A 16,352-nucleotide genomic window follows, 5' to 3' on the forward strand; every position below is an offset into this window, starting at 1 on the left:
ATTTGTTAAAAGCAAAACAAGTGTTATTTACTGTTTTAAGGAATAACAAAGAATCTAAGCTGCGAAAATACTCTGAGGTGCACACAGAGTTGTTACTTGTAAGGGGAAGAATCAGTGAATGAGAAACAGACAGACTGATGAGAGATCAATATTTTCTCCAGTAATCTGGTTTTAAAAATCAATAGAAACCAAATTATTATTTTTTTTAATGTTCAACTGAACGTTTTTGTTGTTGTGGGATTTTTGTTGTTGCTTGTTTTGGTTTTGCTTTGTTTTTTTGCTTCCAGTGAACTGTCATTGCTGTTCTGCAGTGAGCAGTTGTTCAGGCAGTTATTAAAAAGTGGTCGGATTTGTTCTGATTGCAACGAGAGCTGCGATGTTTTTAATAACTGAAGTAGACAGCTTTTTGACAAGTGGCTTGTGGTCACAACAGGTTTTATTGACAGCAGCCATCAGTTGTACCTGAGAAAATAAATTTTTTATAATGTCCTACTGATACAGGGAGAATGGAACTATTGAGGCAATGCATTGAAGAGAAGGGTATATGTCAGGGATTGGCTCAAGTAGCATGGACATGAGTCCACCGAGCAACTGTACGAGCAGAGCCCATTTTAGTTGACATAAGTAGGCCTTAGTTAGCTTGTCTATTAGGCTGTGGGAAAGGGGGGAACGGAAAAGTACTAACTAAGGCAGGATCAGGATATCCTTGAAGAGATAAGAGTCAGAATAATGCGGGATGCGCATAGCTAGCTAAACCCAAGTAGGTGGAGTAAGTAAATGTAACCTCTTAGTGCTTAGCCTATTAGATAGAGACAAGTATGCATAATTATGGTATTTGGTATAAATGCGCGCTATCTCGGGCAATAAAGTTGAAGCATGCTTTATCACTCATATTGAGTTGGCTGCATTTCTTCCTCCGTCACATCAGGTCGCTACCTATGCGAGAACCCTTTTTCCAACAGGTATAGATGTCAGAAGTCACCCATTGATTCAGAAAAATGTGGACGTTCTTGGAAGCTACTAGTGAAAACCAAATAACACTCGAAGCACTTGACCAAGGTTTCTGCAGTGTTTAGTGCAGGGCAGGTAGAAGAGCAGGTCATGAGTGAACAAGATCGCTTGGTGGCAGTTTGTTGGTTTTGCTTTGCAGTGAGAAGGGAAGAACACAGAAAATGCATTATTCATCATCATAAATGTTCTAAAATAACTACCTGGGTAAGGTTTTCATTATGTAGTGGACACACAATTCTGAGCATGTTTTGCTCTTGTTATCAAAAAGAAGACATACTAGAAAACAGACTGAGATGAGGCCCTGCACACTGAGCACTGAGTAGCTTTACATGTTTTTTAAACTTAACTGTGATACACAATTTTATAGGTCTGTGGCCTTTTTTTTTATTATTACTATGATTACTTTGACTCAATTTTGCATTTACATTACATGTGAAATGTTTATAGTCTTTTGATGTAATAGCTTTTGTGAGGAACCTTATTTTTAGTAACCTGTTTCATTTGGTAGGGAATGGACATTGTAACCAGGGTTACCAGGTTAGCTTTAGGACAACTTTATATTATCCCATACTAACTTGTATTTTGCTAAGCTGTAGTAACACACAACTTCTAGTAGGTTCCTCATGGACAGGTTTGAAATGCAGGACATAATTTACTGTGCTTTTCATACCAACACTAGTACTGAAATATGTAGACCACATATTACAAAAAGGTTTGTTCAAGCCTATTTGTAGCAGTGGTATTCCATTCTAGGACAGTAACCAGCAAATTTTACCATTAGTTGTGTCATGGATATTTTAGTTCAAAGATTAGATATTTATTGAATTGGGAAAATACTAAACTCCTGACTAAGGCTGATATTTGATTAAGAGTACATTACAAAACATTTTTAAAATGTTATGTTTACTTCAGGTTAAGTTTTTATTTTGGGACTCAAATATATTTATTTTTAATGCTTTTATACATTTCTCTGAGACTTCCATTAAGTCTGGGTTTGAAGTTATTTGTACCAGTCTTGCTCACTAATAGGGGAATCAAAATTAAAGTTAAGACTTCAACTCCTTAAAATACTTCTTTACATGTTCATCACCATCAGTGTGTCATTCTGAGTTGGGGGGAGAATCTATGTCCTGCTCTCAAAGACCTAATATTCGAACAAAAAGCATATGAAGAAAAAGTGAGAAGTTTAAAATAAAAATATGCTTATTCCCGTTTCTTGTCAAAAAAACAAACAAAAAGGTAAAATAAAGCTGTTAGATGGTAAAATTCTAGAATATATATGTTTTTATTGAAGACTGTGAAAAGACTCAGTGACTTAGATGTGTTAACATATTCAACTAAAAAAGCTGGTTTTATCAATGACAAAATCTAAGTTTTGCACAATACATATTCTGTTCAAATTATCTAAATGTACCTTTAAAATATAAGCTTATTGGAGCCTGCAGTTATGGCTACATACATTAAGGTTCATGTTTACTGGAATCTGCCTTAATTTAAATGGGGACAGGTGCATGTTTGCTATTGGAGTTCAGGGCAAATCTAAAATCTGTTTTTTCTTTATGGATACAGCACATTTCAGGTAGTTTTTTCACTAAGAAAACAAATGTTTGTACCTCTTAAGTTAATTTCTATTTCTTCTAAAATCCATCCTGGCCTTAAGTAATTTTTAGTAATAAGCGGTGTGTCTTCTGCTTTTCTCTATTCAATGTCAAGTATCAGAATTCTTAAATGAATTGTATAGTTGAATTTAAGAATACATGTGTTTGTGTCAGGTCTTCAAGTTTAGCAGAAAGCAGTTCCAAATTTTAAAAGTACATTGTTATGTGTTCCAATGATTATACTATCTTGTTAAGTGTATAATGAAAATAATTATTTAAAACATGAATGATGTTGTGTATTTAAATAATCTCAAGCTCGGGTGTCAAGAGGATGGGATCAGACTCCTTTTGGTGGTGCCCAATGACGGGATGAGGGGCAATGGGCACAAACTGAAACACAGAAGTTTCCATCTGAATATGAGGAGAAACTTCTTTACTTGGAGGGTGCCAGAGCACTGGAACAGGCTGCCCAGAGAGGTTGTGGAGTCTCCTCTGGAGATATTCAAAACCTGCCTGCACACATTCCTGTGTGATCTGCTCTGGTGAACCTGCTTTAGCAGGTGGGTTGGACTGGATGATCTCCAGAGGTCCCTTCCAACCCCAACCATGCCCCGATTCTGTAATTATCTCCTGCTTGTTTGTTTAATTGAGGTTTTGTGTCAGTAACTTCATTCTGACTTGAAGCAATGTACCTCCTTTATTCTGGAAACTAAAAAAAGATTACTTGAGCACTTGTCTAAGTTGAGCAACATTACTGTTATAATTATTCATTTCAGAAGTATTTAATTATATGCTGTAACTTAACAGGTATTCAGTAAAATAAATTTTGGTGTCTTTGTCTCTTCACAGAAATTTCCAACTGAAGGACTGGCAAATGTCGTCCGAAATGTATTTGACTTTGACTCCTACAACAATGAAATGCGTGAAATTTTAATCAGTACTTTGCACAAACATGGGATACCTATTGGAGCAAAACCGACCAATGTACAGCTGGCCAAGGAGTAAGAATAACTTAAGATATATTTTAAGAAGATGGGTCTCTCCTGATCACTTTGTTATAGTGTGTTATTTTGCTGCTAATTGATCTAAAAACAGCCTGGAATACTTGAAGTCCATCCTCCTCTGGTTCAAATTTATATTCCTTCAAATAACTTACGACAGTATAAATTACTTTATGACAGAGTATTTGCTTATTACTAATATTTAATTTTTAATGTTCATGTACATATTGATAGTTTGTATGCTAAACAAATATGTATTAATAAAGGGAAATACTTGTTTCTTCTCCTGTGTTTTTAATTGACTTGCAACACATTTCTGTCCTGTTATTTATCACCTAGATCGGGCGTAGTGGGATTTTGACTTTGATACTCACAAACGGCTCTGCAATAACTCTCCTGCAGAATAGGGCAGTGCGTGTAATTGCCGAGAGCCATTTTTGTATGTGTCTGTATATCACTGTTATTCTTTAATTATGTTAGCAGTTGACACATTACACCATATACTTTTTCAGAGTTTAGAATCAAACCAGCTTATTTTAAGACTAAACTGAATTATGAAACAGATTAAACTCATTCTTCTGCTATTCACAGACAGCAGCCTTTTGAAAGCAATTAGAAAAACTTACTTCGGCTTCAACTCTAATACTTAGTTTATTTATGGAGAAACAAATATTTCCCTTTCATGAAGAACGCTTTATGGATATATGGAAATTGAGTTTTTATATTTGCTAAAGAGGGACTGATTCATATGACATGATGTCTTGATCTTAGGTGTCCATGTGCAGTTTTCTCCTGCTGGAGCGCCGCAGTTATCATATCTAACATCCTACGTATAGCTATTAAAAGAAGACTGGCAGTGTAATGACTGGTGAACCTTTTAATTTTGATGGCGGAGGAATTACAATGCCTAGGGAACCAATACTTGAGCAACTGCATTTTCTGTCAAATTTACAATATGTGCTTGAAACTCTTGCTGTAGTTTCTTTGCTAAACATCACTTGGTAATTTCTGTTTTAAAGAATTATAACGTTTGTCATAGTTTTTTGAGAAATTTGCACTTTATATAATTTTTAGAAGTCTTAAATGTGGATTTACATGGGCAGATTGGAGAAGACTCTTTAGTAATGAGATCATCAGAGGCTTAGGAAATGTAAGGGAAAGGCTGCTGTAATTGGGGAGCGTTCAGTCCAGAAGTGAGAAGACAGAAGGAAGATCTGATCATTTTCAATTAGAGATAACCACCTGATCATTTTGAATCCATCACTGTGGTTTTATACGACAGGTTACACTAAGGATAACAGACTTACAAGGCCCACACAAGATGCTCATCAGAAACTTATCTTGACTAGCAGCTATGGTCACATACTCTGTACACTGAAGGCCAAGAGAAGGAGAAACTACAGACACAGTTCACACACAGCTGATAAAAGCAAATTTTTCTTAGATTTCACCATTCAAGTTTGGGACTAGGCTGACCATCTGGCTCTGATGATCCAGAAATCTTGGTCTCAGTATCTCACTTGCATCCACCATGGCTGGCATTTCAGGTTATCCTACTGCTCCGTTCCAAGACAGCCTTGCTGTTGGTCGTGAGATTTAACCCTGTGGAGTTTGTAAGCCACAGGTGATCACCTTGAATTATAGACCCGTCTTTCAGGAATGGTTTCTGCATAGTTGATTCTACCTCGGGGTAAAAGAACACGTAGATAATCTCTCCAAATCTGTTCCAGCCCATATTACAAGCTCCCATGATGGACACACTGAGGTGATTGGATACAGTGTTTGTTCCACTGCAGAAAAGGTACTTCCTGAAGCTGCTGCACGTTTAGAATCAGAGTACTGACCTTCTCTACGTTGTTTTCCAGAGAGTAGGAAAATGGCTCTAATCTAGTCCATCCCACCTTCTTCAGAAAAGATACGAGTTAATCCAAAACCTATAATCTGATTTTTATTATGATTCGTGCCTGAAGACCTTCAGAGAAGGAGTTCTATAACCTCCCAAAGCAAGTCAGCCTTGTTTCTAAATATCTTTGCCATCAGAAAGTTATCCCTAGACTTAACACATCCGGTTCTCTCAATCTTCCCGCTTTTTTAAGGCCTTTCGTTGTTTTTATTTTTCTTTTATGCTCCCCCTCTTCACTTGATTCATGTCAATCTTTAATCTTTGACTCATGTCTGGTTTTCTAAACATGAACCTCCAGATCCTTTCTGCAGGACTGAGGGGCAACATGTACAAACTGAAGCACAGGAGGTTCCATCTAAACATGAGGAGAAACTTTTTTACTTGGAGGGTGCCAGAGCACTGGAACAGGCTGCCCAGAGAGACTGTGGAGTCTCCTTCTCTGGAGACATTCAAAACCCGCCTGGACACATTCCTGTGTGATCTGCTCTGGTGAACCTGCTTTAGCAGATGGGTTGGGTGTCAAGAGGATGGGATTAGACTCCTTTTGGTGGTGCCCAATGACGGGATAAGGGGCAATGGGCACAGACTGAAACACAGAAGTTTCCATCTGAATATGAGGAGAAACTTCTTTACTTGGAGGGTGCCAGAGCACTGGAACAGGCTGCCCAGAGAGGCTGTGGAGTCTCCTTCTCTGGAGACATTCAAAACCCGCCTGGACACATTCCTGTGTGATCTGCTCTGGTGAACCTGCTTTAGCAGGTGGGTTGGACTGGATGATCTCCAGATGTCCCTTCCAACTCCAACCATTCTGTGATTCTGACTCTGCGTATCACTTACTCCATCTTCACTTTAGGTAATAACTTTCTTCATGACAACACTTTTCTTACTGTGTTGTATTTTTTCAGATTAGTTGTCAAGATCGCTTTCAATTTTAAGCTCATTTTCCTCCCTGCCTATAGTCTCTCACAAGTTTGGAGTCTGGAGGTTTACTAGATGTGATTTCTACAGTGTCCTAGTGACACCAGCATATCCCCACAGAGGTTCACTTCTGTGCTTCAGTCTCAATTTGCAAGGCTTTGAAGACTTACTAGCTATCATAATAAATTGCTCAGTGTTTCTGTTAAGTAACGTGAAAACTAGGATAATAGTACAAACCTATTCTGCCTGACCATGTTAGTCATACCTGCTGCAAAATCATTGGTATTGTTAAGAATACAAATCCTGTATGATTAAGAACGTTTGTGATACAGAAGGATTTCCAGGAGATTCTGGGACAGGAAAATAATTATACTAAAGTGTGGACTCCTTGATACAGGTACTCTCTGGCATGTCTTGGATCAAACAATTTGTGAATCTTTGTTTAGTTTTAATAAGTTTTGGAGAAGTCTGTCTCACCTATTACTTAATCAAAAAGAAAACTTAAATCTGAATTATATAAATCTCTGCTGAAACATTACTGCTATAAAAATAGGAACAAAAATATGAGAGACATGAGCAACCCACTACAATATGTGGTCTCAACGTAAGAACTTTGGGGGTTGTATCCAGCTGAAATTACAGGGGAATTTAAACAAATGGTACTATTGCCTACTATGGGATTTTTTTGCTTAGGCTGTGTAATTAATATACCTTATCCTGGAAGGAAAGATTAAGTGGTGTCTAATGACCACTTTGAAAATAATTCTTGCAGTAGTTGTTTTTTTTCAAGATAGAAATTAATTTGTAGATGCTGACTCATTTATTTCCAAAATTAGTATCATGTATTAGACCTGTGAAATAACACTTTACTTGGGCTCGTTGTTTATTGAGTTGTTTTTTTTTTTTGCACATAGGATGACAATTCTTCAAGGCACTGACATGTTCAGTACTGTCAGGGTATAACATCATGATATTGTCTGTATCTCCTAGCATCACCTGTTCAATAGTATGTAATTTTTATCAGTATTGTGTGTAAAGCAGATGGCTTGTCTATGATGCTTTGCCAAGACAGTGGGTAAAATGGATTACTCATTGTATTAATTCATTATCTTTCTTTATGCGCAATTATACTTTGTTTTTCCTGTGGACATCTGTTATGTCAGATTTGTCTGAACTCCAGTTAATCTGCCATTTTAGTGCACAGTTCAGATCATTTGCAGTTCCTAAGTAAAACAGCATTCAGGTCTGATTCTGGCATTTATCCTTGATGAAATTGCCTTTCTACACTTTGCCTCCTCTCACTATCCACTTCCAGGTACCTGCTATAACTTGAATATTCATTTTATATGAACTGATCTTTTAATATATAATATAAATACGTACATTTTAACAGCTTTGATTTTCGCTTGAGATGTGAGGTTTTTTGCCCCTAGGTAGTCTGTAGTTAATAATTGGACCTGTCTCATACTACACGTCTCTTGTCCGTCCTGGGCATTGCAGGGGGAGCAGAGGGAGTGCTCTGTACTTAACCTGTCAGGGAACGGGAGGCCTCACATAAGACCGTATATATCTACTGCTTTTATTTTTAATCAAAAAGTATTTGAATAAAATACAGAGATCTGGTTGGTAAGAGAAGTTTCTGGTTCCAAACTATGTCTTACCGAAGTACCAACAAGTTAGGTGAGAAGTCTCCTCAGCAGGCTGGAGCACAAGCTCTGATTTAAGTCCTTGAATAACACATTCTGTACTGGTGCTGAGCTGGCTGACAAGGTCGTGTATCAAGCAGCTTTGCTGCTTGTCATAGTTCATGTCCACAGCTGTACTCGTACGATAGCCGGCTGTGGAGAATGTGCCTTCAGTGGAACTTCAGTCATACAAGATTCGTAGCCATTTTCCACTGTCTTCTCTGAAAGCTAAATTGCAGGTTCTATAGAGACTTTTTGAACATGGTTGTTTGGTGGTGGTTTTTTGTTTCTGTTTTTAATTAGCCTGAAATGAATTTCATTTCTAAAATCAAAAAGATACAAATGAAAAGAAATTGTGTTCTGTAGGTGTCAGTTTGAAAAGTTCTCCAGCAGCAGCAGCCACTAGAGAATTGTCTTTTGACAGGTTGTCTCCCCTTAGACTGCTGTGCATGAAGAAAATCAGGCTAAATAGTATTTTTGTTTGTAGAATTGCCCCATCAACTGTAGGTCCTGTGCAATCACCTTTTCTGAGCAAAATACCTACTTTTATAACCATTTCACGGGCAGCACTGATCTTGTAGAAAATCAGGATTGGAAATGAAGAGCGAATAGACATTAAAAAAAAAATATCTAAATTTTCCTTAAGCAACAGGCTTTGGCAGATCCATAATCAAAGAACTGATCAGGAACAATTCCTTAGAACTGACTTTTAAGTCTTGGCTTTCTTACAAGATTACTGCAGCCTGTTGTGTAGTGTTTCCAGCTTTTGAGGAAAGCAAAAATAATGCGTCACACTGTGCGCTCCATCCAGAGAGAGCAGTGGCATTGCAGAGCCGTTCTTACCCAGCCACTGCACTTTTTACACACCCATCAGATCTCTTTGCTTCACAGATTTTTACTGCTGGTAGCATTTCTGTAATATTCTGTCTGCCCTTTATGTAAACAGTATTTGGTTAATTAGTTTCAAATACATCACTGTGGCAGGAGAACTTTGTGAAGCTTTTTACTGGAACTGCCACTTCAAGTTATTTTCAAAATTTGCTTGTTATTTAGAAGTCCTGGGAAAATCAAATAATTTCCCTCCTTCATTGCGTACCACATATATTCACTATAGGGGAAAACTGTTAAGATGTATACACGTTTTCAGTGTGGGCATGTTGTTCCAGTCCATCTGCACCCTCACTTTCTCCTGAAAATCTTCCAGGAGACACATTTCTTCCATACTCTTAGTCTTTCTTAGACTAGATTTGTATGAGAGAGAAATTAGATGGTATAAAAAAGAATTGTCAGGCTCTGGAAGCATAAAATCCCTTTTACTCTTGACAAATAACTCCATGTTAGGAATTCTGCTTTGTTTTATTCTTGAATTCTGCTCCACCTTTCCCTCCTCTTTGCTGTTCACGAGGACTTGGTCTGCTGCCGCAGAGAAACTGAAAAATTCAGAGACAGGGAAGAGAACAAAACCTCAAGAATCTAGGAGGAAGGAGAAATGAGTTTTCCTGAGGGACGGGAGGAACTATTAGCAAAGCAAATTGCCAGAAAGCTGAACCAGGGTGGAAATGTTTTGTTTCTTTGGGAATGCAATCTGTAATTCTGTTGCTATATAAAGCAGGGTATTTGGTTAGAGCTGGTTGTTAACATATGTTTTGTTTTAAAATTTAATGAGTATTCATGATTATTAGTGAACCCGTTGATTTCTAGCATGTTGTCCATGGAAGTAATGTGTAAGGAATTAAAACCGGAGTCCAAATCCTTGTGGAAGTTGATGTTCCATTGAGCTAATGGGAACGATTGTTGTTGATTATAGGCATATCAGAGATTATGCTACTTGGAGTCACATAGCAAAAAAAAGTCTTCAGTTTCTTTTTGCACACAAGACAGATTTGGCTCGGGACATAGCCAACATTTTGCCAATAAATCATTTTGAAACCCAAATGGAAGCCTGAAGTAAAATTCCAGTTCATGGATGAATTGACGTTTAGTCTAGTGACTTGACTGTTTGCCCATTTTCTGGCTGCATGAATAAATTAATCTAAGAGTTGTGTATATGTTGAAACAATACATGCCGAATGTCTTTTCCTAATGATGTTGCATGTTGTAATCTACAATATATTGTATTTGCTTTTTTGTGGTTTGGTTGGTTGGGTAGTTTTTGAGTGTGGCTTAATTTCTCTTCTTAATTTGGGAAGAATCTGCCTAGACTAGCTAGATGCAAAGAAAGGAAAAATGCAAACTGAAGTGAGGCAGAATTCAAAATAAATCATTTTCAAACACTGGTATCTGTTGATATTCTTGACTAGGCATCAAACAGGCAATGAAGAGTCTACTGGTTCTTTGAATAAAAGAGGCACTTAATGACATCCACTTTCTTCATTCCATGCACCAATGGTATATTGTGGGCAGCTGGATATTTATATGTGAGCAGCAATGGTCTATAGCATCCAAACCATTTTCTGTTTGCAAAAAGTGTCTCTGGCCACCTGACTGCCTTGAGAGGTGGTCCCAATGCAGAATGGCCATGGAGGCTGAGTGACTCTGCCTGTGAGTCCTGGCTTCTCCTCATTGCTTGAGGTCTGGTGTCAATATACCAGTCAGAAATGTTAATGGAGCTTTCCTGCATGAGCTGCAACGATTACAGGATGTTAGTGTTCATTCCCTGACTTTTCCTTTGAGTTCTCAGTGGAAAAAGTAAAATTTAAATTCTCTAAGATTCATACATAGCCCCACAGAGGGTTTTTTTGATTTGGGATCCCTTCTGATTCTGAAAAAATAGCAAGAAGAAATTAAACAAACCTCAGATATCTAGAGGGGCCAGGTTGGTTGGTGGGGAGAGGGGAAATAATTCTAACAGTAGGAACAAGCATCATCAGACAGGACAGAAGAGACTGAGCACAGACTTTTAACAAACAGTCTAAGAGAACTTCCTTAAAATAGACTTTGGAAATATTTATAGAAACTGGGAGAAGGAATGTCTTCTGTTCTCTTGCCAAGTCCTGTAGCTGTACAATAATGTGCAGCAACGTGTACCACAGAATGTAGTTCTGATAGGAGGTCTCTTTAGCAGCAACTGATCCCAAATAAAGGGAACTAAAAGTGGTGAGTGTGTTAGCTTGAAGGTATTCTTGCCAATTAACAGTCAGATTGCTTTCAGCGCTTGTAAATTGCTTCCGAGGAAAGAAACAAAAATCGTGTTGTCCTTATTTTGCTGTCAAGCTACCTTGTCATATACCAGCGTTTTCTTTTCTATATAAATGAGCTTTGCTTTGGTCCATAGATTTCTTCCCTAAATAAAAGGTACAGAAGTGAAGACATCAGACCAAGGCATGCAGCTGTGGCTTTCAAAGACATGTCTGTATCCCATTGCCTTGGTTCATGTGAGCAGTGGCAAAGTATAATAATTAGTAAATAGTTAGTTGAACTGTAATTGCCTGGTTAACTTGCCACAGTGTTTATTTTGCTTATTCTGCTGCTTTTTTAGATGAATGTGTCACTGACAGGAATTACTTTAAGTGATACTATCACACCCTGCCTGATCTGAATAAAGCAAAGCAAGAGACAGTTTGGATATACTATTACATGCCTCAGATAATTCAGACCATAAAAGTTTTACTTCAGATGCCATATTACATGAATTACTTCTTTTTTTATTATGTTGTTTAGCTTGTGATTGTATTAGTATTCCAGAAGTCTACAATTTTTGTGCTTTAAAACATGAAAGAAATGAAATATTTTAGCAAGTAAGTATTTTCTACAAAAGAATCTTCAGACATGTCTTTTTGGAAAAACGTGGTTGTTTAAATTATTTATTCCATATCATTTGCTGGTTAATAAACGTAAAATTGTGTTTGTTTCTGAATTGTTTGACAGACTGCCATTACCAGATCATAAATTTATGGGCTACTGGAAAGTCGATCAGCCAGGGAATGCACAACAGAAACTGCTGTGTCCAACAGAAACTAAAAAAATAGATGTAAAGGTTTGTCCTTTAATTTAGTTTAAATTCCTATAATACTGTTTTCTTGTATTGGGATGCAAAGAATCTAAAATGTAATTAATTTCTTCAGGAAAAAGAATATGTACAAAGCTTGCTTCTTGTTACCTGTTCTCAGGTGTTTTATACTGACTAGAAAAATGAATATTTTTGTATATCTACACCTCACAACATAAAGTGCGCTTTCAAATCAGTAAGTTTGGCCAGAAGTTCTTGAAAACAGGGTTTTATGAGGATATGGAAAATATCATATTTGAAGGAACTTTGTAGCTGTTTTGAACGCTTGCAGGTGGCTGGTTTCAGGACCAAGATCTCAATTTTTGGATAAGGTCAGAGAGCCAAAAGAAAGCTAGTTTCTGTTTTTGTTTTACCTGCAGCTGTTTTCTTATGGGTCTTTGGCACTGCAAAGTTTGAATCTGAACCTTTGGTACAATTCGACCTGCAGCCAAAGCTTCCAAGTCCTCTTTAGCTTTGAGTTCTTGGTTTAATTTCAGTAATTATTACTACAGTGAATAAGGAAAGACCTGAACTACTAAGGTGATGTAGGGGTGAGGTTTAAACTTTATGTAATAAGAAATTGCCATTCAACTTCTTTGAAACAAAAATATTCTGATTTTTTCCTTACGTGGATTGTGTTTTATCAGTATGTGATACCTCCTTTGAGCCACTGAGCAATAATGGTTCCAAACCAATAAAAGACTAAAGAGGAAGGGCATGATGTTTTTTATAAAGAAAATGGCAGGACGGACATGCAAAGAGCTTGCAGGAAAGCATTTCCTTTTCCCTTTTGTGTATTTAGTAATTGATCTGTATTCCTATTACTTGTAGATTACTTGTAGATTTCCATAAAGAATGGTGAATGGAATATTTTAGCAAACCCTCATTGGTATCATTTGTTTTAGGGCCCTGTGTGCTTAAATATTCAAGGATTTCCACTGGAACGACACGAAGCCAGGTCCCTCAGTTTCACAGAAGAACTTGCGTTTTGGACGCTGCCTTTGGATGAAGTTAACTTCGTTTGTGATGTTACAGTAACAAAAGGTACTAACTTCTATAATTATCCCAAATATTATAAACATGTGAAATATCCTGGAGATGAGGAAGGACTGGGCTGTGGCAGAATGTAAAAGGGCAATATAAGGGATTCTAATAGTAATAGTAACACTTCAGTGCATTTACAGTAGTGCTTCTTTCTAGGTGTGTTTGCAACGGAATACAGAAATAATACTAGGAATTGGAATATGGGAACAAAAGTAGAGGAATAACAATTTATCTTTTTCCACTCTTTTTTTTTTTTTTTTTTTTAACAGTAGGTGAAATACAAAAATATTCAGCCACTGAAATTGGAGCAGTGTAGGGGAAAGGGATCTGGGGGTCCTGGTGGACAGCAGGATGACCATGAGCCAGCACTGTGCCCTTGTGGCCAGGAAGGCCAATGGCATCCTGGGGTGTATTAGAAGGGGGGTGGTTAGTAGGTCAAGAGAGGATCTCCTTCCCCTCTACTCTGCCCTGGTGAGACCACATCTGGAATACTGAGTCCAGTTCTGGGCCCCTCAGTTCCAGAAGCACAGGGAACTGCTGGAGAGAGTCCAGCGCAGGGCAACAAAGATGATTAAGGGAGTGGAGCGTCTCCCTTATGAGGAAAGGCTGAGGGAGCTGGGTCTCTTTAGTTTGGAAAAGAGGAGACTGAGGGGTGACCTTATTAATGTTTATAAATATATAAAGGGTGAGTGCCACAAGGATGGAGCCAGGCTCTTCTCAGTGGCAAACAATGATAGGACAAGGGGTAATGGGATCAAGCTGGAACACAAGAGGTTCCACTTAAATTTGAGATAAAAACTTCTTCTCAGTGAGGGTGCCAGAGCACTGGAACAGGCTGCCCAGGGGGCGTTGTGGAGTCTCCTTCTCTGGAGACATTCAAAACCCACCTGGACACATTCCTGTGCGACCTCACCTAGGCGTTCCTGCTCCAGCAGGGGGATTGGACTAGATGATCTTTTGAGGTCCCTTCCAATCCCAAACATACTGTGATACTGTGATAATTTGACTGAGTCGTGGTGGTCTTTGTAAGGGTATGCATCTTTCTCAAACTAAGAGAAGGATATGTAGTTAAAGTAGAACACAGCCACAATTTGCAAGTCTGATTAGTTTGTATGTTCAACACTGTATTACTTCACAAAAAGCAATTCTTTGACTTTTCCTCTCTCAATTCAGTTTTAATACAAATCTTTCAACTTGCAGAGTGCTGTGTTTTTTCCCCCTGTGCTTATACTGGTAAAAATTATTTCTCACTGGATCAAGGCTGCCTTAGTTACCTATACTATTTATGTTCCAAAGTGAATTGCATCAGTGGGAATGTTCATAAATGTTTTTAGGGTTCATCATTAAACACGTCTAAACTTTATTGTGTATTACAAACTGATCGCTAATGATCAATACTGGAATGCTGCTTTTTCTGTTTGTAGCCTTAGTTTCAAATACATTAACAGACTTTTATGGCAGCAAAACATAAATTAGATGGCTTTGTATCGATTTCAAGAATCATCTGAAATCAGTCAGGAAGATTCTGTATATGAAAGGTTCCATACGAAGTTTGTATTCATCTCGTTTTTAATTAAATATGTGAACTGAAAAGGAGAATGGGATAGAGAAGGAGAAGCAAGATTATAAACAAACAAAACCATCTGGATAGATTTTGCGTATACTAGCAGCTGGCTGGCACTGCAGTCCTGTCTACACAAATGTGCCTTGGACTACTTGTTTAAAGAGTTAATAGTATTGTGGTAGGATTCTGCCTGTTAACATTTAGTTAGTATCAAGAGGCCATTTCTCTCTTCATCTCCCTCTGTCAATGGTGGTAATTTTTCTGTACATTTTGCTATACCATCTGCTGAGCTTATGACATATGTAATTCCAAAAGAGCAATGCTCAATGTCAGTAACCTTTCATTAACTTTATTTTCCTATTTCAGAAGAGGAAGCTGAAAATATTCTTTATGTTACTACATGCAATCCTGTTTCCTTGTACTTCATGAACATTTCCAGTAAGAGTGGATACTTTGTGGACCTTTATGACCTCTTCCCAAGAACAGTTGGAAATGTCTGGCAACCTTTTGTGACCGTGGCACCTCTGGGAAATCCACTCAAAGGTCAAGTGGTTCTACATGAAGAGGAGGTAAAAAGAAAAAAATACAACTAAATGTGTAGTGATGAGCAAAGTAATATGCTAAGGGTAGAATCTCTGAGCTGCCTACCTCTTTAGATTGAAATAGCCTGGATAAGCCTACACCCTGCTGAATATTCTCTTTTTCACTATACTTGAAGCTTGGGAGTTGTCTTCAGCTTTAGTTTTTATGTGGAGACTTTCCACTTGCACTTTTTTGCTGGACAGCGTCCTTTTGCATTATTGAAGCTGAGTTCTACCTGCTTATCTTATTTCTCGTACTGATAATAGGAGATTAACCTACATGGGAGAAAGGAAGACAGTGAGTTGAGTTCAGGAATCTCAGCAAAGCAGCAAATGTTTGCAAAGTGCTAAGTAAGCTGTCTTATGCTTTGAACTTAAATTCTACTCTAAGCTTATCCCCTTTTTACTTTTCAAATAGTATACGAAAGAGACATTTTTCTGAGTCACAAAGTAAAATGTTGCTCGTATTTGCTTCATGCCACTATTGTTTGTTTTGTGAATCCTGATATTCCTGATTCTATAACATCTAAAGTGCCAAGACTAGAAAGAAGACTGTAAGCCTTGACATCTACTGTGTCAGCAATGCAAATTTAGAAGTGCTGACGACTTCCACGTTGGTTTGCCTCCAGTCCTTTTTTTAAAGTCAGATATTGCATACCTTCCACATACATTCAGCTTTCTACCGCTGTCAGGGAACTGATTGGAACATTTCCAATTCAAAACTTCTTTACCCAGCAGTGATAAGAGATAACCATTGATACAGTGCTGCTGCTGTTCATTTTTCAATATTAATAATAGTTTATTGTGTTACCTACCAGTCATAATGGTTGGCATGGACATTTAATCTCATCAGTTGGTTGGTTTTTCCTTTTCCTTTTGTTGTTCAGTATTTCTTCAGCCCAATTTGTGATAGTTGAGAGAGTCTGATCTAGAAGAACCTTTCCTACATTGAGTTAGGGCATTAAGCAGTTTTCAGTGATTACATTACTAGTGTCTCTGTGTTACTGCTGCTCCAGGAATGTTCGTCAAGCATTGACACCACTTGCTGGTCTCAAATAC

General features: G+C 37.8%; 1 protein-coding gene across 1 annotated transcript in view; it reads left to right on the plus strand.

The window, feature by feature from the left end:
• Positions 1-16,352, plus strand: part of VWA8 (von Willebrand factor A domain containing 8) — a 191,819-nt gene that overhangs the window by 109,090 nt on the left and 66,377 nt on the right. The window contains exons 26-29 of the mRNA XM_021286771.2: positions 3,459-3,610; positions 11,984-12,092; positions 13,010-13,148; positions 15,079-15,281. Of these exons, the coding sequence (XP_021142446.2) occupies positions 3,459-3,610; positions 11,984-12,092; positions 13,010-13,148; positions 15,079-15,281 (603 nt within the window). The remainder of the gene's footprint in view (positions 1-3,458; positions 3,611-11,983; positions 12,093-13,009; positions 13,149-15,078; positions 15,282-16,352) is intronic.

This window comes from Columba livia, chromosome 1 (assembly GCF_036013475.1).
Source record: "Columba livia isolate bColLiv1 breed racing homer chromosome 1, bColLiv1.pat.W.v2, whole genome shotgun sequence".
Taxonomy (NCBI): Eukaryota; Metazoa; Chordata; class Aves; order Columbiformes; family Columbidae; genus Columba; species Columba livia.